The sequence below is a fragment of the Manis pentadactyla genome, chromosome 5 (genome assembly GCF_030020395.1).
Source record: "Manis pentadactyla isolate mManPen7 chromosome 5, mManPen7.hap1, whole genome shotgun sequence".
Classification (NCBI taxonomy): domain Eukaryota; kingdom Metazoa; phylum Chordata; class Mammalia; order Pholidota; family Manidae; genus Manis; species Manis pentadactyla.
This window is the reverse complement of record NC_080023.1, coordinates 34,706,124-34,731,636: the sequence shown is the minus strand read 5'-3', so window position 1 is coordinate 34,731,636 and position 25,513 is coordinate 34,706,124. Positions and strand designations below refer to the sequence as shown.

At 39.5% G+C, this 25,513-nt stretch overlaps 1 protein-coding gene across 14 annotated transcripts in view; it reads right to left on the bottom strand.

The window, feature by feature from the left end:
• LIMCH1 (LIM and calponin homology domains 1) overlaps positions 1-25,513 on the bottom strand; it is a 311,556-nt gene that overhangs the window by 124,824 nt on the left and 161,219 nt on the right. For 4 of the 14 annotated variants that reach the window (XM_057502178.1, XM_036908574.2, XM_036908564.2 and 1 more), the window contains exon 4: positions 9,106-9,141. The exons of the other annotated variants lie outside the window; for them this stretch is intronic. In XM_057502178.1, the coding sequence (XP_057358161.1) occupies positions 9,106-9,141 (36 nt within the window). The remainder of the gene's footprint in view (positions 1-9,105; positions 9,142-25,513) is intronic. 14 annotated transcript variants of the gene reach the window in all.

Below are 25,513 nucleotides of genomic sequence, written 5' to 3'. Positions count from 1 at the left end.
TATGAAAGAATCTGTTTCGTGTTGTTTTCTTAACTGTGTTCATTTTTGCTACTAAGAGTCTAGCTTTCTTTTGCCAGAATGTCTTATCTCATAGACCCTTTTTTTTCACTTCCCTGTCAAATTCTATATCAAACTCCACTCTTAGTTTTCCTCCAGGATTTAAGATGTCTTATATTTTCTTTCCTTAGGTAAAAAACTAGGATTATGAAAAGTTATGGAATATGTAATCTTGGACATTGAGAGGATTACCAATTCCAAAGGTAATTTACTTAAATCCAGTATATTGCTAATTGTCAATTATTTGTTTCTCTGTGATTCTAAACCCCCAAACTCTGTATCTCTAATTTGTAATAATTTGAGTGGGATATTTGCAAGATCATTTTCTTGCATCTGTGAAGATGTTGTTAATTATGTGACATTTGCAATGGAACTGCATTTAGAAAAGTTAGACCAAGCTGAATTCAGGTCACAGTTGAAGCTTCTCTCCTTCTGTTATTGTTGGAGTTCACACTCTCTTCACTTGCTCTTACCCCTATTAACAAGCCAACCAAAAAATATTTCTGAGAACTATCACTTTCTTCTTTCATTCATGCTTATGTAGAAATCATTATAGATTAAAATATTACCAGTCTCAATTCTATTTTTTGTTTACTACAAAGGTAAGTATAAAGTACCCATATAGGAATTTCAGGCTCCTGTAAATAGCTACCTGGGGTAGGGGTGAATCTTTGAAATGATATGGCTTTTCCACATCCTTGACATCACAGCACACAGGAGCCATCCTGTCCAAGGTCCACTTTGGAGCCCTGATGTGAGCCTTGTCATCACCTGTCGTGAAGTCTTGGAAACATCCAGTACTCCCTTCCACGGTCAAGCATATCACCCAGCCAGCTCTCACCCTCAAAATTCACTAGATCTTGAACCTCAAATTGAACCTCAAAACAAACTTCTAACCCCTTGACCATGCATGGAACATACTGGCTCCCTTATACATTCACGGTTTCCAAGCTCCTCTGAGTTCCTATTGAGACCACAGTCTTTCTATTCCTCTCAGCAACTAATCCAGCCTCCCATCCTCTCTTCACGCTTCTTATGTGGCACTTCTCCCACTCACATCCAGACGTCCTTGCTGCACTGAGAAAGCTGAGGCCCGGGGTCACTGCCAGCACTCATTCCTTATTCACCCTATCCCCCGGTCCGAGGACAGAAGTCTCTCCTTCCTTGTCAAGGGCGTATCCCTTCCTATCTTCCAAGACTTCCTTCTGTACATTTTATTCTCTCTCCTTTCCACCTTCTTTCCCTCTCCAGTCTTCTCCTTGTCCTATGAAGAAGGTAGGAAGCTCCCACTCCACAGACACATCCTTCAAGGATTGTGTGTGTGTCTCTCAGGTTCACACCCATCATCTTCCCTTCCTTTTCGGCTCTCATGCCCAGAGGAGCTGTCCTCAACCCCAGTCTTTGCTTCTCTCCTCCTGGTGGAACCCCCTGACAACCTGACTTCAAGTCTCACCATCCGGCACAAATGTTCCTAAGGTCAGTTATTACTCCCTACTTGCTAATCCAAGGGAGACTTTTCAGTTCCTACAAAGGGCTCTCTACCTGAGTTTGACACAGCTCATTACTTTTTCTTCCTTGGCGTGTCCTCCTTCCAACTGACTCTGTGATACTCTACTTTCCAGTATTTCTCTGCCCCTTTTTCCCAGTCATCTTCCTGAGTTGTTCTTTCTGCCCTATTCCATAAATGAGTTTCCTCCAGTCAAACCCCATGGCTGATAGCTCTTCTCAGTCTATTTTTGGGTGGTGCCATTCATTCTTGTGGTTTTATTCTTTGCCTAGACATTTATTTTCCCTGAATCCTTCCAGACTGTTCCAGAACTACCTATAGGACATCTTTATGCCACAAAATGTCCAGAGACCGGCTGCTGTTATAAATGGTGCTAAAACAGTTTCTTCCTTTCCTCGGTGCTTAGGTACAAAATAATTATTTGTTCTGTCTACAAAATTAATGTCTCTGCCTCAGTGTAAGTGTGCAAACAGAAATAAATATGGGTTTATATCTGCTCCACTGCAACACTAATGCAAACCATATCACCTAAGAAAATGAGGGCTGAATGGAGCAAAAGCAAGGCTTAAACTCCAGGTTCAGCGGCTCCTGTTGAAACCGCAGAACCTCTAGGGTAAGCAAGCAGAGGTGAGGCCACATGTTTTGAGATCACTTACTTAAATCCCTTAGGAGACAAAGTTTTGTTAGAGTTATAATCAGAATGCCTTGGGTAAGAGCTTTACTTTATGATTACTGGTTAAAGCATGGAATGGCTACCGAACTGTGAACGTCAGGCAGGCTTACCATTTTCCAGGGTTCAGGTTCATGCAGCATATCTCAGGGGGTCACAGAGTATGCTGGCAAGGGTACTGCTGCATTTTACTGAAACACACCGTGACATCCATGTCTAATATCCCACATCGGGACCTGACGCCATAATACCATTCTGCAAACGTGGCTAATGTTCAGCAGTGCTCACAACCATGACGCCATGAGGACCACCTTTTAGTCCTCTCTGTTCAACACTGAAGAGCAATTCAGTCATAATAGTGACAGAAATTCTAAGTAGATTGAACAGTGTAGGAACTTTTGTGCATAAAACGTTTCCTGATGATGAAGTACAAGACTTTGCTCTAATCAGTGAGTTCTTTATCCGTGGTAAATCTCATGCACAGCCATAACGCGGAAACTGCTTTTAAGTGCCATTTTAGGAGTCCTTCCTATGTACCATTACCTCTGAAACCACCTCCAGTGTGGAATATGGCACTGGGCTCTACCACCTCGACAACCCATCTCTAGTGATCTGGGGTGTGTTACATTCATTACACTGCTCGGTAAGCACCAGGTACTGTAGTTAGTGTTCAGCCGAGGTTAAAAAACATTCTAGATTTCAGCTGCATCTTATTTTCCAAATTACCATTGAGGGTAGACCCTTTTGTCCTTCATCCTTCATGCTTCCAGCTAGAGGACGTGCCATTAGAGGGATGTTCCTGGGCACTATTCTGACACCCTGCTCAGGAATTATCTGAGTGCTGAGTACAGGAGAAGACACTTGGCATCCAAGACATGTGCTCTCTCCTGCTCCATGCCATATGTTTTATAAGCACTGCTTCTACAGGGGAGGCCTGTGTGCTGAGTCCCCTGGGGCTGGTTAGTAAGTCTGGTTTAGTCAGGGCTGAAATAGTAGCAACCACACTTGCCAGACCAAAGTCACGATCTGCAACCTAGTTCTTATCAGTAAGAAAGTGAGCATTTCCATCTTTACCTGTCTAACTCCTGCATCTCTCAAACAGGGTAATAGGTGACATGGCATTATTGATCATGAGAAACAAAACCAATTATTGAATAATACCTGTGCTGGTTTGGGTTCAGACATTTATACAGTCATTTCTTCTCTATTCACCCTTTTTTGGTGGGTAATTCCTTTTTTGGTATAATGCTAAGAAAAATGATACTGCACAAAATTGTTTTTTTAATTACTTAGAACATTTCTCTATTATTCAGTGTGTACTTGCATTACACATATCTGGAAGGTCAACAGGATGAAAGACTGGAAATATAAACACAAATAGACAAAAGGAGAGGAAAAATGTAGTGAGACAGCCGGTGAGCAAAGGACAGGCAGGGTGACCCAAATTGGGAAGTAAATAACATGTCTCAAAGACCTAGAATTTGGGAGAATACTTCAAATGCTTATCATTGCAAATTAATTTCAAAGTCAAGCATCCTCTTTCAACAGTTCCTTACTATTCATAGGGAATGTGAACACCTAGACTTGTAGCCTGGCTCTATTTGATGACAAAGGAGACAATTTCCATTGGATTATCTCCTACAACACCCAGAGACATTTCCTCAACATCTTGGCCCATTTTAGCAGCATCATACTTTTCTTACTCAGTCTTTCTGAAGGAAAGCCAGAAGAAATAATCTGTTTTAGAGTATTTTTCTAGCATTGGTGTTTGAAGAAATCTAGATGCAAAAATAAGTAAAACATTATGTCACCACAGTTTTGAACATACAAATTCGGTGTTCATTATGAGTCAAATTCTGTGATACCCCATTCCAAGGGACTGTGAAATTCTTCTTGTCCTATAAAAAGAGCATATCATTATCAGGTCCAAGGTTGGGTCTTAATAATCTTTTTCTTTTTAAATTATTTTCATATCACATGATAGGAAAGTTTTCTTTGTGGCAAGTCTGTAGTTTCACTGTTACTTTTAGTTGTAAATACTGGGTGCTATTGACCTTTTATTCTCAAATGTCATTTTACTGCCTATGTTTAGCAAATGTCAAAGCTGCAGATCTTAAGGACGTTACTTATGAGGTGAAATAAAGTTATAATAATTTCTCACGCCAGTTAGTTACGGAGTTTTCAAAAAGGGATATGTATTATACTACTGAACAATGGTAGAAATATGTCCAAAGATAAACGTAGAAAGAGGTTTTCCCACCTACTGGTGATAAAGGCAAGCTATGTAACCTTTCTAAGTCCTAGTTTCCTCACACATAAAATGTGATAAAACATAGCTACCAGGTTTTCTTGTGAAATAAATGAGATAACTTAGGCACAGGACTTAACTCAGTACCCAATACTGAGTAGGTAGTTAAAAGTGTGGGCTCTCTGGAATTTCATTCTGGCTTAGAACTATAACTCATAACTACTGGTGGTGTTCCTGTTGAGCTTGTCATGATTACTACTGAATAAAAGCTGATAGCAAGTCAAAAGCACATCACATTTATAAAGTTAACACTAATACTGAACACCCAAAACATGCCAGGCACTGTTCTGAGGGCTTTAAATGTCTTAACTCATTAATCCTGAAAACACCTCCATTTTAACATTATCCTATTTACAGCATGATATACAAGAATCCAAAGCACAGAGAGGTTTAGCAACTTCAGCATGTGCACACAGTAAGTGGCTGTGCCACGGTCCAAACCCAGGCAGTCCACCCTTAACCTCAGCATTCTCTCTTCTGCCTCCCTGTGCAAACCCAAAAGTCTTGTCTTGTGCCATAACACACCTTTTGGCAGAGCCCTGGAACATGGTGAAGGGAAGAACAGATTTAAGAACAGAGAATCTGTGTAGGTAGAAGGTTTTGCAACTATTCTGATGAGCACTCTGGGGCACATAGAAGAGCATTACTAGTTGGAATCAGAAAGAATTCTAAGGTTAATAATGGTTGAGTCCTCACTGTTCAGCCAGGGCTTGAAAGTCTTCAATGATGAGGAAGGACAAATTTCGGATACACTTCAGCACATTTTTGGATAACTCGGAATGTGATGCCAGCATGATTTCTGAGGGATTTCTCCTCATTGGTCCTACTTCTGCCTCTGGGAAGCTGCCCAAATCATGCTCAGGCTGTCTTCCACCCAATTATCCTTGATTATTTTGATATTTCTTGTGTCTCCTCTCAGTCTTCTTTTACCCACACCCAAAGCTTCACAATTGCTTCCATCCATTGTGTCATGGCCGTTAGTATCCTCTCCATCAGGGATCCCTACTTTAGTGGTTAAGAGTTCAGGGATGCAGTGAGAGAGACATTGGTTTGAACCCTGGCTTTGTCTTACTAATTCTGTGACCTTAGACAAGTTTCCTTATCTGTGAGATGGGAATAAGAATACCTATATGATAAACTGCAAGGATGAAATAAGAAATCCCCCAAGAGCTTAGTGTCATGCCTGGTACACAGAACCTGTCCTGACACGTCAGTTGCTTGCAGTTATTGTCATCATCATCATCTTGGCTGTTGGGAGGCTGTGGGGGCATGAAGAGGAATGTGACACCTACTCTGGTCCCGAGTCAGGACAGCACAGGCAGAGCCGGGACCGTCTCCCCGCACACATCATCATTCTAGACCCAGGAATGAGAGCCAAATGCCCGCTTCTCCTTTCTCAACGTGACATATCTGGGATTTGGAGATCTGTTTACCACTCCAAGCATGCTAGTGGTAACAGATTCATGGACCTTGTAAAACATCGTGGAACTCTTCTTGGTGAAAGATATAAAAACTAAGTGATATTTTTCACTAAGAGACGAGGGAAATTCTGAAAACCACGATTGTTTGAAACAATGAAGATACGCAGCAGATGAATACCAGCTTGAAAAAAAATTACAGAAGTAGTTCAACTCCTCCTGTGAGAGAAGTTACTTCTTTCTCTCCTAAAATGTCAACCCATGATGGTGTGCAATCAAATCACTATGCATAAACCAGGAAAATCTTGGCTCAGATAGCTGACCCTCATGAAGAGCAGAATGGTGACAACTTGGAAACAAAATCTTTGCAAATTCGCACAAGCTTTTAAGTGCCAGCAGGCTCACATGTCAAGTCACTTTCCCCACTTACCCAAGATCTAATTCGGGGACATCCTTTATTCATATATTATTCTCTTATTTGTTTTTAATAGGAGCCATTTACCCTTCAAGTAATTCAGATTTCATAAAGACTCAAGAGCTTAGAGTGAAAACTGACATCAGTCATGCTAACTCTATTGAAGTTACTGTGAAGTTTCAGGACTAGAATACATTCATTTCTCTGAGGAGAAAGCAGGGAGTCATCTGTTTTCCCCCATAGAACTGAACACAGACCCTTAACCAAATTATGTCCTCAATAATTATTTTCTGAATAAATGTTTCTGAATTGTAGAAAAGCTGGCCTTTATTTTTCACTGTATTGACCTTGAAAAATAAGGCTTATGTGACAACCAGGAGTCCTCTCTACAGAAAGTTGTAAATAGTCTTGCTCTGAGTTCTCTTCCCAGCTCTGACAGCAGGGAAAATGGGTAGAGCAGTCCTTGGAATCAGCCACCTGAGTTCTGATTCCAAGTGCATCATCTTGGGGAAATTACCTCACCTCTCAGTTCTCCTTCCCTCACTTGTAAAATGGGGACAATAACATTACTTATACTTCTAGGCTTGTTATGACAAGTAATAGAAATATATAAAGTACTTAAGATACACACACACATATATTTAATATATAGATTACTTAGGGTAATCTTTTGGCCCACAATAAGCAATCAGTATAATATTAGCTATTTTTTTTATTATTTACATGTCAAGGGGCCTCGGGGCAAGGCACTTAGCCACTACACCATTTCCTCTTGTGTAAAGAAAACAGGATGAACACAATTCCAATTGTTCTCCTGTTCTCAGGTGGGACCACTGAAGTCCCTAATGAAGGGACCAGTAAGGAGTCCAGGAGTCCTGACCTAGAGGGAACTGACAGGACCCCAGATGGAAAATTTTCTGATTGTTGGTATGAGAATGTGAAAGTAGGTAAAATGTAACGGTTTTCTGTTTTCATCTCTAAGATAGATTATTTTAGGACTTAAATAATAAAATCTGATGCTACCTGACTAGTAAGAGGAAAGCTGCTCTGTATACACCTGACTTGGAGGTGGGGGGCTTATAGGGAGGGACAGTGGAGCCCTGCTGTGCAAGGCGGTCACAGGCAATGTTCGCACACCTTTGCAGGCTGGGAGAGCACAGGTGCTGTTCTCCAAGGCAAAGCTGCTTGTCAAGCCACTGGCTTGGTGGGTTTCCCCAGAATTTCTCAGTAAATTTTATTGACTCAGGACAGTGGAGAAAAGAAACTTACCCTTTTATTGAGTATCTATCACTATGAGTAATTTAATTCTGCCCTGTTGTATAGGAAAAATATTGAAATCTATCTGCAAATATCTGGGTTGGTTACCTGAGTCTGAGAGATACTCTCTTCACTTTACAAGCTATTTGTGGTGCTATGATTATCTATGCTCTAGATGTATCTCTGGAAGGAATAACATACATGGAATATGGACATCAGGATATTGAGCACTTATTGTGTGCCCACACACTGCTGGCCATTTTGTGTATACCATCGTTTAATCCATACAATAACCCATGAATGTATGACCACTAGGTCTCCCAGACCAAGGACACTGTGTTGGCGAGCTGTGTGACTTGCACACTGTCACAGGTGGCGGCCCTGAGATTTAATCAAAGGTCTATATGGCCCATAGTTTTAACCTTCAACTACTAAATGCAGAAGATGAATCTTCATAACCAAAACACCGTTTGAAGTGTACAAGACAATCCTTTCCAGAGTTTCATTTGGAGAGGAAAAAATACCCATCCTCTAGAATTGGTGCTGCTCAATTTAATCTAATGAAGAATGTTATAATTGGGGATTAAACCCTTTCATAATGCTCTGCCAGTGTACTATCACTGCCCATGTCATTTTCAAGATCTTTTCTATCAAATATCTATAAATGCTGGTAAAAGGGAAAGTAAGAAAACTTCCCAATGGCCCAGACAGAGATATACTTTCTCCCTGAAAGAGATATTCAGATATCTATCTAGTAAGAAGGTAATTCTGTCAAACCCTTACCTCTCAGATGCGATCAACACTTACTTCCAGACTCTAGCCTAAGTTTTCCAATTTTAAATGTTTCCATACCAGTAATCACAGCCATAGTAGAATATGTAATAATCCAGATACTAGAGGTAACAATCTTATATTTAGCTTCAGATTTTGCTATCTGATCACATGATTTATTTGAAGTCTAAATTAATTTCCTTTAGGACAGCATGACTGGGCTCATGATTTTCATGACAGGTCAAAAAATACTTCCTTTTTATTTAAATGTTTCACTACAACTGTTATCCTACTACCATACTATTGACATTTCCCTTTCCTTTCACTTCTAGATGAAAACTTTGCTAACTGGCATTCTTGCCAACTTCATCAGATGTTATTGGAGACAAAGGAAACCAAACCACAGCTCGCCTGACTCACCCTCACCATACTGAAGAGGAGAAAACTTCCCACACATTCTAATCATTCAACCTGGGGTAAGATGACAACGTTATTATTAATTTATATATTTTTTAGGATTCTCAAAAAAATTTTTCTGTTTGAAGTACAGTCAACATACATTTTATTAGTTTCAGTTGTACAACATAGTGATTCCACAAATCTATACATTACAAAATGCTTGCCACAATAAGTGTGGTTACCATCTGTCAGCATACAAAGTTATTACATTCCCTGTGCTGTATTTTCATCCCTGTGACTTACCATATGACCCAGTAATTCCATTTCTGGATATTTTCCCTGAAAAAAGCAAAAATGCTAATTCAGAAATATATATGTGCTCCTATGTTAATCACAGCATTATTTACAATACTAAGATACAGATGCAACCTAAGTGTCCATCGATAGATGAATGGATAGAGAAGATGTAGTGTGTGTGTGTGTGTGTGTGTGTGTGTGTGTGTGTGTGTGTGTATACATACACACACACACACACTACATACACATACACATGCACACACTGGACTATTACTCAGCCATAAAGAAGAATGAGATCATGCTCTTCACAACAACATGGATGGACCTAGAGTGAAATAAGTCAGATGGAGAAAGCCAAATACCTAAGATTTCACTTACATGTGGAATCTAAAACATAAAACAAACCAATAAAACAGAAAATAAGAAAAACTGTAAAAGGAAGCAAAGAGTTTGTAAAAAGTGCTCACTAAAAAGTGAAGAAGTGGTTTATTAACCACTATGCAAAGCAGGCTGGGGACTGAGACTGGACCCTGACTCTTTTGCACCACAGGCTCAGCCTTGGTGCTATAGCAGCATCTGGGAAAGGCCACTCTGGCTACTTTTCAATCTTGCTCAGAGACTCCTGACAGAAGCAAAAGTGAAGTAAAGCCCCAAATCCGCAAGCAATAATGACCCTGCCTCTAAAAGAGGGTAAGATATGCAGAAAATGTTTTATAATCAGAATTCTCTCTAGACAGAAGCTGTTTAGAGGCCTTTGGGGAGATTTCTGAGGATTCCTAAATACCATTTCAAGCAAATGTTTATTGAAGTGTGTGCTCTTGTGACATCCTTCTATTTCTTCACTGTATAATTAGGAGGCATAAAGAACAGAATGATTGGGTACTGTTCCCGTTCTGCTATGACTTTAGCCTCTTGATCAAATTCCTGATAGGAGTTTACTTTTCCAATGTCAGTGGAATTTTTTAGGAACATCTATTTCTTTCTTTTTCATGATGCTTGGTCCTTATTTTAATGGCCCAGAATACGAATTTAAGATTAAGAGAGATTTAGACAATTTTATAGCCTAGTTTGTCATACAGGATAATAAAGCACACAAACTTCCCCTTGAAAACCATAAATAAGACTCGAAAGCTCCATATTTATTTATGGCCTTCTTCTCAAAACCACACATACAAGTGCAGTGAATATACATTTTAATTAGTTTATTTGTATTCCGCTCATGCATTGCCATGCTGAAAGAACTTCAAAATCATCATCATTTATGAACAAGCCGTGACTCACCAAGATTTACAAAGCAATCAGCGGCAAAGTTAATTGGAATCTAGATTTCTAACACCTACAGAAAAATCCATGCAGTTTGGGAAAAAATACAGCCAAGGAAGCAAGACTAAATTTAAGTGTGGTATTTCTAAACCAGAGAGGGAGACAGGGAGAATAATTTACAGAAGATTTGAATATGTGTCAGGACAGTGTTGTTTCTTTTCCTTTCACATTTTGGTTGGCTGGATTAGGCAATACAGGGTCAGGAAGAGTCTGGCAACTTCTACAGACCCAACTCACCACTTGGATCTTCTTACGGGCCTGAAATGTCCTGGGGTGGAAAAGAGAACAGTTGTGTACCCAAATCCACAAAAGATTGCAGAGAGGGGAGTACATGAGGTTGAAGCCTCAGGAGAAGCATCTGGATTTGAGGGAGAGGAGAGCCGTGGTTTTCCTTCAGATCTATGTGCCTCAAAAGCCTGGACTTCCATCATTAAGAGGGTGTTGCCTTCCGTCATACCCTTATCATTATATAAGGTAAATCACAGTCAGCCCTGTGTGGTCATAAAAGTTTTGTTAAGGAACTTGAAGTCTTTAATGTTGTACTGAGGGGCAGGAGAGTAACGGAATTTCTGCTGTGTGACAGGAGCTTTGACAAAGCCCAGGAGGAACAGCAGGGAAGAGATGGACGTGAGAGACAGGATTTAGGTAGAATTTATAGGGCTCTGAAATGACTGAATGTAGGGGTGAGTGTTAAGCATGCCTTTCAAGCATGATGGTTGTAAAGATGGTGTTCCCTTTAAGAGAAATAGGTTAATAGGGGAAATAAGGTATGCTGATACAGGAATGCACTATGAGATTAGTAATGTTTTCAACAGAATGAAATTGAAGAATTGTCAGGAACACAGAAAATGAGGAAACAAAGCCCCGGAGAGAGTTTGGAACTGACGATACATACTTGGGAGTCCTTGGTAGGTGGACTTGGGCTCCTCATCATGTAGACAGTGGTTGAAAAGAAGGGAGTAAGCAGGATTGTCAAGGGAAAGGAGGTAGACTGTCAAGAAAGACCAAGGACAGACCTGAGGAAATGTCTGCACTGGGTGGGGCAAGGGGACATACAAAGGAATGATAAAAGAGAACTAGAAAGTGTAGAGTTGCAAATCAAGAGCAAAGGTAATTTCAAGAAGGGATTGGTCAGTGGTATCTATCATGGAAAGTAACTGATGACCTCTAGTAACTCAGAAGATAGGCTTACTCCAGTGGTACAGGTGTAAGTCAATAAAGGGTTAAGACATGAGGAGATAAGGAGGAAATGGGTGCTGTAAACGCAGAGTATTTTTGCAACAAGTTTGTCCCTGAAGAAGAAGATAGAGGATAGAGGAGATGGAAGTTGGAGGGTACAACCAGGTTCAGGAGAGGGGTTATTAAAAGACAGGTCTGGATAGATTTGTAGGCTGAAGGGAAGGGGCTAGTGGTGAGAAGAGGGATGGAAAATATAAGTGAGACAGGCTACAGTGCGACCTGGTTCAGGAAGATTCTAGGAGAAAGTAACATAAAGACAGGATTAGGGCAGAAGGAAAACAGGACATGGGCTCCAAAGGACATCTGAGACAGAGAGGAAGAAAACTGAAGGTGCTTCTGAAAGAGGACTTGAAGCTGGATTTTCAATTAACTTCTAATATGTTTTAATGGTCACAATAGCAAGAGTTTTATTTTAAAATCTACTCTTCTTAGAGGGCTATGTCTAAATTACAAATTTTTTTAAACCGTACCTTCCAGAACATGCTGTCAATAACCTGCCCCCTGCCCTGCAAAACTAACCTGCCAAACTAGGCAAAAGACTTACTTTCTTCAGCTATAAAAACAATGCATTTTAGGGTAATACATAATTTTTAAAAAACTCAAAAATCTGCATGTGTTTGACAAACCTAAATTTCCTTATTAGTAAATCAACTGTTTAATATCATTTTAGATGGTGAAGACACCTTAGTTGAAATGAATGCTGAAATTCAAAATCCAGTAATTTTCACAAGGAAAGAACACTGCTTGCATTGGGATTATATACAGGAAACCTCCTCTTTAAAGCATTTATGGCATTAATTCAATCACTCATGAAGCAAGAATTATGTCACACACCAAAGGGATTGATAGAAAATTGTCCCTAAATTCCATAGAGTTTACTGTCTCAAGAAGGAGAAACACAAAACTCATCTTCCCTAAATACAACAGGGTTGACCTGTCATAAGGAACTACACATGGGGTGTGGGAACCCCTTGGAAGTGCCTTACAGAGGCTTCAGTAAAGTGCTGTGGGCTAGGTCTCCAAGGAGGACTTCTGGTTTGCCTGTCTGAAGAGGGAACGGGCATGATGGGTAATGGCTTTGGGCGGTGGGGGGAGTGGGAATTAAGGAATAGGAAATGAGGCTGGGAAAAGACTGTGGAAAAGAATATGGATTGTATCCTGTTGGGGAACGGAAACTATCACAGCATTTGGACTGGGAAGGAGCATAATCAGAAATCACTACCTAAGTTGTTTTAAGCCATTTCCTTAGCCAGTGGCTCAATAGGTACCTTCCTAAATCCCACCTCTCCTCCTTTCTTAGGGAAGTTCCACAAGATCTAAGGCAGGATAAAGCTCTCATTCCTGCTTTTACAACTCTAAAAGACACATTTTGAAGGTCTTTCATTGTTTTAATGTTGGTGTCCATTGTTCATGACTCTTTAGAGAAGAATGAAATGATCTGAGAGTTGTCATCAAAGTGTCATCAAAAGCACATGCATTTATTTTGTCTGTTGTGTATGTAGCAGCTATACTTACAGCTTTAAATGAACCTTGACAGTCAGGCACTGTGAGGAGTCCCTGAGGAACTACCACCAGGCTGGCGCGTGTAGGCACCACAGTCAGACTGAGAATCTGCAACCCTTAAAACGTGTTAAACATCAGTTTTCACAGGAGGTTGAATTCAACATGGGGAGAGTTAGAAAAAGAGTATGTGTTGGTGCCAAGTTCAGCTCCCCAGCATTCCTGTTCAGCTCCTAAGCTCACATTTGAAGGTCCCACAAAAGCCCCATGCTGACTGACTCACCTTCATTAGAGTACAGTTTAGCACCTGCCCTGGGGGATTCAATTTGCTACTCCACCTTCCCCCAGGGGGTCTTATCTGAGGATCCCTTCCAAGCATGCAGCGGGCAGAGAGAATTCTGCGAAATCATCTTCCTCCCCACCTTAAACTGCCAGGGGTGTTTCAGCACCTTGGTGACCACAGTTGTACTAGTTTTGCCCAGCAGGCCACACATTGTTAAGGATTCTGACCACCAATTATTTACACACACACACATACACAGCAGCTATCAATTTTAAAATATACATATTTTAATGCCTTTGCACGACTCGGGACTATTTATTGAAAAAGAAAAGCATCAGTTTAAACTTCCTGGGATATATTTTCAAAGAGGAGACCTGGATTTTCTAAATAATCTCTCCCAATGCTTGTAAGTTCCAAATTTGTAAGAAAGTGGGGCTGTATTTTTTTAATGTGCTACTAAGTACACTAAATAGTACATGGCGCTTCCACATATAACCTACTTTATAGGGATTACAACATAGTTTCACATTTATCTTTGCTTTTATTGCTGGTCACAATGACTACTTGATGCCTAGTCCTTATAAATGTAGGCAATTCGTCTGTCCTCATATTGTTGCTATGGAAAAAATAAGAACCACTTTACAACAGCTCATTGATGATACAGTTTGCAACATTGGAGGACAAGGAAGTTCTGTGTTTATTATGTGTCAAGATTGTCAAGCAATCACTAATCAGAGATATGTACCACTGATAGTCATTAGCGATAAACAGAATTCTGAATGGAGTGGCTGCCTTTAGAGTAGATAGGCTATACAAGGGGCTCTATTAACCTAGCTGGGTAATCAAACCAAATACTTTGCCTTTATTTAAGGGAGGTTTCCTAGAAAAAGTGGCTCCTAAAATAGATTTTGCAGAATGTGTGAATGATGTAATTTTATCTTAGAAACCTTACATCTTAGTTCCAAGGACACTCTCCAAATCACTTGATTAAAAGGGTAATTCCCCAGTTTCTTCCCACCATTATGAGAGAAAGCAAACAGAAAAAGAGGAAAATGCTCAGGCTTCAGAAGTGGATTCAAATCCCATTTCCACTGATGCTTCACATACAGGACTTTATTAATTTATCTGACTCTCCATATCCTCAACTGTAAATGGCAATTGATAATATAACCTACCTCTCAGCAGATTCCAAGCAATATATGTAAAGAGCCCAGTGCCTGGGCAAATCATGAGCACTCAAAAAGTGGTACTGGATAGTTGACAGCAGAGTTAACTATAAAAACGTGGAACCAGGTATTTAGATACTGGCTGTTAATCTCTACATGTTATATTTTCCCAATAGCCACATGGCTAACTTCTTACTCTTTTCAGATCCTTGCTCAACTATTACCCTCTTAAGGAGGCCTACACTGCTATTTCAGTCACTCTATTTAACGGGACAACCCATAGCTATTTCTTCCAACATTTTATGGTCATCTAGCGTACTCTATAATTTTCTTATTTACTAGTTAAAAAGTTTTTTATTATCTGTTTTCCCATAGCATATAAGTGCCTTTACTCTATATATGCCCCTTGAATATAAGAGTAAAAGTCCCTTGAGTTCTATAAGATTGTAAGAATAGCATTCGAGGACAGGAGCTTTGTTTTGCCTACTGATTTATTTCCAGCACTTAGTAGACTCTTGATATTGAAGGAATGGAAGGAGAGCTTTGCTTGGGTTTGTTTTGCCTTTGAATGTGGGGTCAGTGGAAGAGGGGTCATGCTTCCTCACAGTACCCACAATGTATCGGCTTTAGTGTCATGGCAGGCCTGAGGGCCTTCTAACCAGGCATCCAGAACCAACAGAAGGCATTTAACTGGCTTTGGCAGAGGCACACCAGGCAGTGTGAGTGACAGAAAACTCTTCTAAGATAAACATCAGTATGCACACCATGCTCCCCTGCCTAAAATCCTTCACACATTATGCCCGCCAAGTGGCCCAAGGGAAGATGTTTGAGCTTTCCATGAAAACAGTAGGAAGTTCTTGCTAAATCAACAACACCATGAGTGTGATGTCAATCAAGTTCATAATGTTCAACAGAAACCTGCTTTTTGAAATTTGTGAACAGTTTCCACATCCGCTAACTATTCATGCCTTGTCCAAAGCAGATGTGACAACATCTCACCAAAATATCAATCAAATGGCAATGACTGGAATTTTAATCAACTCCAGGAGTTCTCAAAGAGAATGGAGAGACTTCCATAGCAAAAAGATGCTACATAGCTGATAATGCCTTTTAATCCTGACTGCTAAATTAGCATCCACCCTACCTTGCTGCAATTACAGCACAAATTCCACAAAAGCAAGGACTATGGCAGTATCTTGTTCCCTGCACAGTGCCTGGCACCTAACACATGATAAATATGTACTAAACAAATGAATTAATTTAGTTAATTCAATACATATCTCAAAGACCCTTTATGAAACCCAGTTGACACAATTCAAGGATTATACAAAGATTTTATTTAACAGGATGGATGAGACTTGGCAGCAATATATATGGAGAAAGATCTGAGAGATTTTGTTTTTCTCAAGCCTGACATGAGATGAGGGGCCAACTGTGCAATTCATCTGCTAAATAAGCTAGTGCCATCTGAGCCCAAATTAACAATTAACAGAAGCAGTGTATCCAGATAATAAGAAATAATGGTTCCTTTACATTTTTAACTGGTCAAACCACACCAGCTGTCCAGGTTTGAGTGCATGTTTAAAGAAGAATTCTCATATAATGGTGAATAGTCAAGGATCTAAGTCTCAGAGGTGACAGTGGACAGAATCAGGTAGCAGGAGACATGCCTTGGATAGCCAGCTGGAGCGAAAAAGACAAGTGAAGGAGCACTGGACCAGCCCCGCCGCCTTGGCTGACAGCCAGGTCACTTCCCTGACATGCGAGCGAGCATGTCCTAAGAAAGGAGGAGAGGTGGGATTTAGGAAGGTACCTATTGAGCCTCCAAAGTGAGCGGGCGCCTCCAAACCTCAGCAGACCCACCGAACTAACCATCTTAGTTGTGGGAGCAATAAACACATTTTACACTCTTGAGGTTTCTGTGGTCATTTGTTACATAGCTTAATTGCAACAATAGATAACTGGTGCAAACAGAAACAGGGGACATCTCTCATTATATAAGAGGAAGGAAAAGAGCTCTATTTCCTTAGGTGATGAGAATGGAAAAGTTGATGTAAATCCTTAGTGGCTCTCAAGATGAAAAACTTCACTCTAAGAAAATGGGAGCTTTATAAGGATCAGAGCCATCCATCAAGTGAATAGGCTTTACTGAATCTGAGCTTGGAAACCAACAGAGCCAATCACTCTATCATGGTTTCAACAGGCCTAGGCTGTTGCACCTGGCCTGCCCTGGCTTAATATTAGTCAGGGACCTTTTTTTGGTTTGTTTGTCATCCCTACATATTCAGATAATAGCACAGGATCTAGCACATAGTAGGTATCCAATAAATATTTGTTAAACCCAAAAGAATGAAAGATGGCAAGGCTGGCCTCCAGTCCCTGAATCTAGGAGGGTAAATTGTTAAAATTGGGTTCACAAGCCCCACAGATCTAACTAAATATTTTTTTAAGTTTTTTTCAAGCTTCTGAGAAAAGGAATGGGAGGCTGAGTGTCTAGGAGAGGTAGAAGTAGACGAAATTGAATATTTTGTGGCATCGGACTCTAACATAATCATATTTATAACTTTCACAGATTAGTGAGAAGGAGCCTAGGAGCGTCAGGAGCAAGAAACAAGGAGAAGGCACTGATTCTACGAGAGTAAGAGCAAGTTGATGGCATTCACCAACATACTGGGCTTTGGGCTCATGCTTCCAGCCGTCGGCAACCTTCTTCCACACAGGAGGACCCTGATGCAGGCTTAGCAGATGCCATATTTTAAAGACTGGTACATGAGGATATAAGGATATCTAATTTCATCTCATATTTGCATCTTCCTCCTGCCCAGTGATAGCAAAACAGACTCACTGGGGACAATTCTCAGTAGTGGCCATTTTGGTTTGATAAGAGCAACTTCACATTTCATGACACATTTGGGTAAAGAAACGCAGAGCTCACTAGGGTTACTTTGCCCTTTAGGAAATTTCAAGGAGTGAGCACTGTTTTGCATGGTCTCTAATGAGCCTGGCAATGGAAAGCAAAGCTATTAAAATATCCATGATGATGAGAGTTCAACTAAACTCATGAACCCTGTAGACAATGCTAGAGGGATGAAAGACACTTATTTCCCCCCACAAGCCATCTGAATTCTTATGTAATTGTACAAGTAACCTGACCGTGGCTTTAAAAATTTACTTTTTTGTCTTGAATGTTGTCAATTTCCTATCACAGAGGTAGAAAGCAGAAGAAACTCTGTTTTTAGAATCAGTTAGTCTCCTATAGAAAGACTTAGGGAAGGAATTTCTTTTAAACCTAGATGTTAAGGATAGGCTTGTTCATAAACCAGTATGACCGTGCCTCATGCAAATGAAAACTTTATCATCCAGCATGTTTTCCCTTTTGCTGTGGCTGTCAGGAAACTCAGTCAAGTCTGTGCTCCAATTATAGAAATTAAATAAGATATTTACCCTTTGGTTATTTGATGTTTTCCATGGACAAAGGTTTTATTATTTCTCCTCACCATATCTTTATTTTTCCTCAGAAGCAGAATAAACCATGTTAGCCATACACTCATATCAAGAGAGGCCACATGAAGCATTTCTCTAAAATACTCTCTTTTTCAAGATTGTCTTCCACATCTCCATATGTTTCTGTTCTTCATCTGGCTGTTAGTGTTTTTGTTGTCATGGCACTTAATATTTATACAAACAATAAAAAGCAAAGGAGCAATTGCTGCCCACTTCCTGTCAAGTCTTAGACATTCAGGCCAAGTGGTATGTGATTGACTCCAACCCGATGCACCCAGAGATGGTGAGATAGGAAGGCCTGGAGCTGTTTACTCGAGGTCATTTAGAAAGTGGAAGATTCCTTTTCTAAATGCCTAGGGGAGTAAAATGAGATAAGGGTATCAAATTATTTTTCCTTACCAATCCAGTCAGCACACATTAATTGAGCACTTACTACATATCAGCCATATAAGAAAAATTAACTAGTTAGAGTCTATACCAAACTTCAGGTCCTACCTTCCTGTAAACAGGAAGTAGATTTTTAAACATCAGAGTGAAAAATAGAGGACATGAGTAATTGAGCTGCACTGAGGATACAGGGGATGAAACCTGTCATCTCCTGTAATTTGAGTATGTAGTGAAGTTTTATATTTGAATACAGATAGCATTATTTGGAATCTAAGACAAATCAGACAGGGATTAGATTAAACTGTAGTATCTCACTAAATAAAAAGAATCTATTTGCAAATAAATAATTATTTGATCACAAATTCATATTCACACCCAACTCTAAGTAAATCTGGCCTTTTAAATGCTTAAGGAAACTTATTGTTTAAAAGCCTCTCTTTACTTTACATGCTTAAAAAAACTAAAAACAAAAACAAAAGTATCCTTCTTTGAAAAATGTACCATAACTTAGCTTTTCATTAGTCACAAAGGTACCTGTGAGAGTAGTGAGAAATGAACTCAGGCGATGGAATGTGGTAGGTAAGAGCAGGCTTCAGTTTGAACCTCAGCTCTGTCACACACCAGCCAGGCTACTCTGGCCGAAAGTTTACCCTCCCTGTGCTTAGTTTCTTCATTATAAAATGAGGGTACTATTACATCCTTCCTGTTGTTACTGTAGAGAGGAAAAGGGAAAAAAATAAATGCTTAGCAATGTGGTATAATAAAATGACTAAGGACAAGGGTATGGCATCACATCCTGGATTCAAATTCCAGCTCAATCCTTCATTCATCCTAAGCATACACCTCACATCCCTGTCGCAGTTTCCCCATCTATGGAAGGAGGATGCTAGTTGCAACTACTTTGTTGGGTTACTGTGAGGAATAAATAATAGATGTAAAGTGCTTAGCATATAACAAGCACTCATTATCCAACTTAATAGAATAATATCTGACATACTGTAAATACTAAATGAGGGGTAATTAATACTAACAGTATGGAAAAGACACTCAATATCACTGATGCTCAGGGAAATGCAAATCAAAACCACAATGAGATGTCACCTCACACCTGTTAGAATGGCTATCATCAAAAGACAAGAAATAAAAAAAGTGTTGGTGAGGACGTGGAGAAAAGGGAACCCTTGTGCACTGTTGGTGGGAATGTAAATCTGTGAAGCCATTATGGAAAATGATTTGGAGGTTCCTCAAAAAATTAAAATGGAACTACCATATGACCCAGAAATTCCACTTCTGAGTTTCATTTGAAGAAAAAAACCCTAACTTGAAGATGTATGTACCCCATGTTCACTGCAGCATTATTTACAATAGACAAGATAGGGAAACAATCTAAATGTCCATCAACAAATGAATGGATAAAGTAAAAATGGTAAATGTTGTATAAATATACAATGGAATATTACTCAGCCATGAGAAAGAAGGAAATCTTGCCATTTGTGATAACATGGATAGACTTTGTGGGCAATGCTAAGTGAAATAAATTAAGCAGAGAAAGACAAATACCATCTGATTTCACTTACAGATGGAATTAAAAAAGAAAACAAGCTCATAAATACAAGGACAGATCAGTGGTTGCCAGAGTAGGGGGTAGGGGATGGGTGAAGGGAATCAAAATGTACAAACTTCCAGCTATAAATAAGCCCTGTGGATATAATGTACTGCATGGCAATTATATAGCTAGTAATACTGTACTGCATATTTGAAAGTTACTAAGAGAGTAGATCTTAAAAGTTCTCATACCAAAAATAATTCTGTAGCTTTGGTGACAGATGTTAACTAGACTTATTGTGGTGATCATTTTGAAAGATATACAAATATCAAATCATTATGTTGTACATTCACCTGAAAGGAATATAATGTTGTATGTGAATTATGCCTCAACAACAACAAAAATACTAAAAATAAAATAAGCCAAAAAAAAGCAAGCCATATGGGGCAGAATGGGAAGAGATAGGGATCATAAATCTTCACGGGTAGAAAGGTCTTAGGAATCGATCTGTCCTACTGTTATTTGACAGATGGGAAAACCAAGCAACAGTAAGTGTACCATCCAAAGCCCCTCAGCTCTGGGGGGCAGAGCCTGGACTTTGGACTTCTGATCCACACGGCCTCCTTAGTCTTCCTGCCTTCAGGGTGATGACACTGCAAGCCAGTTTCAGGAAAATGGAAACCAGTTTTTCACATCTATTCTCCAAAGGGAAAAAACTAGATGAGGATCTGGGGGGTAGAACAAAGAGAGAGCAGCTATTGGCAACAAGACAAAACTGAATACTGTTCTTCAATATGGGGTATATCTGGAAGGCATCAGGATTTAATTTTTGGTGAAAGTGGCCAAGGACTTTTAAATTAAAAATACAGCCATGAGAAATAAGAAGGGCTTTGGGGAATTACATACTGATCAGTTACACTTTTGAACAGGGCCAGTTAATAGAGTTATTAATCATACAAACAAAACTCCCAATTTTTTAAATAAGAGAAAATTTCTCAAGAGACTATATTTAATAAGGTCTTTGGTGGTAGATGGCAAAGAAGTTCTTGTGGATGAGTTTCTCATTAACAGGTATTTCCAAAATCGTGTTGAGTAATTGAGTGATCACTGCTAAATACTTCAAAGGAAGAGACCGTTCAGAGCATTTGGTTCAACACCACCATTTTATGAGGAACAGAAACAGACAGAACAAGGGTGACTTGCTCAGAGTGACTTGGTTAGTTTAGTTTCAGGGCCTTGTGGAGAGGGCTATGGCTTCAAGTGAGCCTTCCTTACAAGCTCACTGAGAGCTTATAAGATGCCAGAAGACACACTAAGTTGATACATATACCTTTATTCCTCACAAATCAATGAGTCAGGTATTATTATGCCATTTTACAGATGAGAAAACAGAGGTTTCAGGATGGATGAGAGTGACACTACTTCTATCAGCACCATTATCATTGCTACCTTTTTCTGAGCACATACAGTGCTCTAGGTAATCATGCCAGTTTTACCCTAATTAGCTCATTTAATCCTTACACGTCTCTCAGGGATTTTTTATTTAAAAAAATAGAGAAGGGTGAGGGTTTCATTCTACTCTACACAGAAGGCAGTTTGCTATGCATGTGTAACAATATATCACCAATCTGCCTAGAAATCTATTGACAAAGTCTGGGAAATCTTGATGAATAAATAAGTAAGCCAAGCAGGAACACTTTCTTATTTTTTGTAAAGCATTCAGTCCATTGTTAATACTTTATGTTGGATTTAACCAACATTACTGTTGGGCCATCTAAACCATGGGCAAAAAAATTAAAACGCCAAATAAGTATGAAATGAAATGGATATTCTTAACTGAATAATTTTGTCTTTCAACTGCTTTAAAACATAACCTCTGTGTTTATTGAACTTTTTGCAAAGCCAAACCCATGACTTTTTCAGTTGATATTTTCTGATCAACCATAAGAGTCTATCACTCACTCACTTAATGACAAATAAGCATTTAATAAAACAGCATAGCTCCAACACCTTCTAACTCAAGTTCCAACAGTTTCTTGGGAGGAAAAGCCAAAGCCATCAGTCAAGGTCAATGTAAAGTTTAGAGATGGTTGACATGGTAGCTGTCCAATCATTCTTGCTATGATTTGTTTAGCAAAGCTCTCTGTTTACCATTCCTGCTGATGGTTGCCCTCACTGTCCACAGTAACTCTTCTCTCATACAAACAGGAAAAAACCACTCAAATTCTTTCTTACATAACATTTTTTTTATTACTGTTTTTCTTTTTTAAAAAAAATTTTGTGGGAGATCCAGAACTCAAAGAGCCTTGATGGTTTTTATCAGTTCCATTAAATGTCAGGGGCAGGAAATAAAAATATTTTGCTCTTCCGACCCAAATACAATACCCCTTTGTGAAGTTGCTAAGAAGCTAGAAATAGCAAATCTGGGAAAAATTTCAGGTGAGAGATATGCATCAAAATACTTCATTTTGCTAAAAATATCTCTATGTTGGTCTTAGCATTCCAACTCACACCACACTGCAGCTTGGGATGGTGAATGAAATCTGCTTCGCTCTTTTATTGGCGGTAACTCTGAGGTTATACAAAGGAGTAAAGTAACCTGTCCCATGACACTGAAATCCCTGCAGGCACTCGTCAGTTCAGAGTAGCTGTTTTCAGAATGGAAGCAAGAAGGAAGAGAGACCAATTCAAGTTACTGCATCTCTGTTACCTGGCAACTGGAGTTGAGATCAAGGACCCAAGAGGTAACTTAGGCAAGCTGGAAGTCCCACAAAGCTGAACCCATGACAGTATAGCTTGCGCAGTCCTAATCAGATGGCCCCCATAGGTAAATGAGGCTCCCTAGGAAGCACAGCCATCTTAATGGCAGCAGGACTGTTTAGTGTCCAGAGATGAACCTGGTGGCAACAGATGCGTGTGGTCCAGGGTAGGTTCCATTGTTCCAGCCTCACAGCAGTGGAGACACATGAGAAAAGATAAAAGAAAAGAAAGACTTGGCCTTGGGGAGCGGGGTGAACTCAATGGAATAATTAGGTAAGTATTGGCACCCAGCAGCTCCTGGACTCCTCTCCTCTGCGGGCTTCTCCCTGCCACCCCAGAGTCTCCCAGTCCCAACTGTTCCCCTCAACAGGAGTAGAAAATAGAGGACAGTGAAGTTTTCTTTAAGTCAAGCCAAGAAAAGCATTGCAAGGTTAAGAACACAAACGGCCTCAAATATCTTGCTACTGAGGTTCTTTTTTATAAATTTCAGTGTACACAGACACACACACAAGAAAATTCACTTATAGTCAAAGGGTTCATGAATGTTGACAATCCTTCAAGGAGTCACTATGTTCTTAAACTCTTTCAAACAGTTCTATTTGTTTTCACAAGGGTCATAGATTTATTTTATAGCAGTTTATCTTTCAGCTGCCCACTACAAGCCAAGGCCTGACACAGGAGGCATCCAGTGTGATCATGGGTTTGAGCGGAGGCGGCTGCAGGGGCAAGGGTGGGGAGTCAGGAATACAAAACCATGTGTTCACCATGTTATTTGCTGTAGAAATGTGTGTCCATAGGTGAAAAGGCTGAATTTCAGATGAAAATATAGAAGTAAACATCTGGAGAGGGGACATCTCCATGCCAGCCTTATTGATGTGCCCCTTAAATCTGTCACCCATGCAAAAAATAACTAGAATCTGTGAGGTGATCGGGTGAGTGAGCATTCACTTAAGATACAGTAACATCTTGCTACCAGTGATAAAAACCTATCACAAAATAAATATACGCCACATGCTTTCTAGAAAAGTATGAAACAGAAAAGCCTTTGTTTCTTTAATTAGAAAACCTGGCCCAGATGTCAGAACCCTGAGTGTATCACTCCTCTGGGGCTCAGAAGCCTTTCAGGAGGACGGAGATGCTGGACAGAAAAATTCGGATGGTGACAACATCCCTTCATATGCTGCCCAGTGAATTGCGCTCATAACGCAGACAGAAAGACCGCAAGGCCACATTTCAGTCTACTGGATAAAATACTAGCCTTGATCCCTGTGCCCAAAGAAAAAGAAGAAAACTTCACTTTGGGACAGAATGGGCCTGAAGTTTAACTGTGCTATATTAAATCTGGCCTGTTGTCTTGTTTGAGTAAATTTCATGAAAAAGATAAAACTTTTAAAAATCTAAGTTCCTTCAGGAATAAAATACTGTCTGTGCAGTAGCTCAAAGATGTCCCTGACACCACATTCAAGCCTCTCCTGTTATTTTATGTTTGTATATTTAAATCTAGAAACATAGGTTAACATATTCCTGTTAAAAGCACATAAAAATATACAATGTGTATATTTATAGTAAAAACTAAATACTTTAAGCTGAATTAGACATGCTGTGCCTTGAAGGACCCCAGTCATCTTAGAGACATATAATCCTCACTGGGGAAGGATGTGCCAGATCCGCCAAGAGAACTAACTCGCATCTCTTAGACATAGTTCCATGTGTCATTTTCTCCATCATAAATCACAAAATGCTCCCTCACAAATCACAGACTTCAGCTTTCACTGAACCAACATATTATTTACCAGAAAACATGTTATGGTACCAAAGATAGGCAGGTAATTGCTTCTGGAAAGTCAATTGGTCCCCTGACCATTACATTTGGTAGTCATTTTGCCAGCAGCAAAACAGATTAATTCCTTAGCTAGAATATGAGGAATATTTTATAATTCTTTAGTCCTCATTTTCAATATGTCATAGTTAATTCATATATAAGCATATTATAGTAAGTTTTTCTTTCTTACTGTTAATACCTACACTGACATAGACTGTTCTCTGACTTAAGAAACCCCCTAGATCAGGGTTGCTCAAAGTAGAATAGAATGCAAGCTACAGTGATGGGATAGACTTCTGGATACAACTAAAATATCTATAAGGCAATAAACCTTATGAAGAATTCATTTTATAGAAATGGAAGAGGTGAGAAATAGTGAAAATAGGTCAACTTTAGGAAATAGGTAGCATAAACTATTTAAGGGCAAAAAAAAAAAAGAAGTCAGGAAACAAAGGGATGTTCAGTTGTGAGCCAGTTTTCTCTCCCTCCCTTCCTTCTTTCCTCCCTGCCTTTCCTTTCTTTTCCACTTAAATCAGTTTTTTTCCAGATATTCTTTTTCTTCTTATAGGTTCTTACTGCTAAATGCATTTATTTAAATTTTTAGTCCTCAATTACCTTGTTTGAATAGTTTGAGAGCAGAAACCTCCTACCATTAGTACTTTCTCAGAAAAAAATATACACACAAATGCACAGAGCTCTATCCATAGAATATATGTATATATAATCTCCAAGAATTTCCTAAGCTTGCCCATATTCCTAAAAAAAAAAACTGTACCAGCAGTCTAGATCAGATTAATAAATTGGGAATCTCTAAGGCTGGTTAGTTTTTCTGGGAGTGAAAAATTGAAACAGCAATGAGGAAGATGAAATCAGAGTCTATCTGA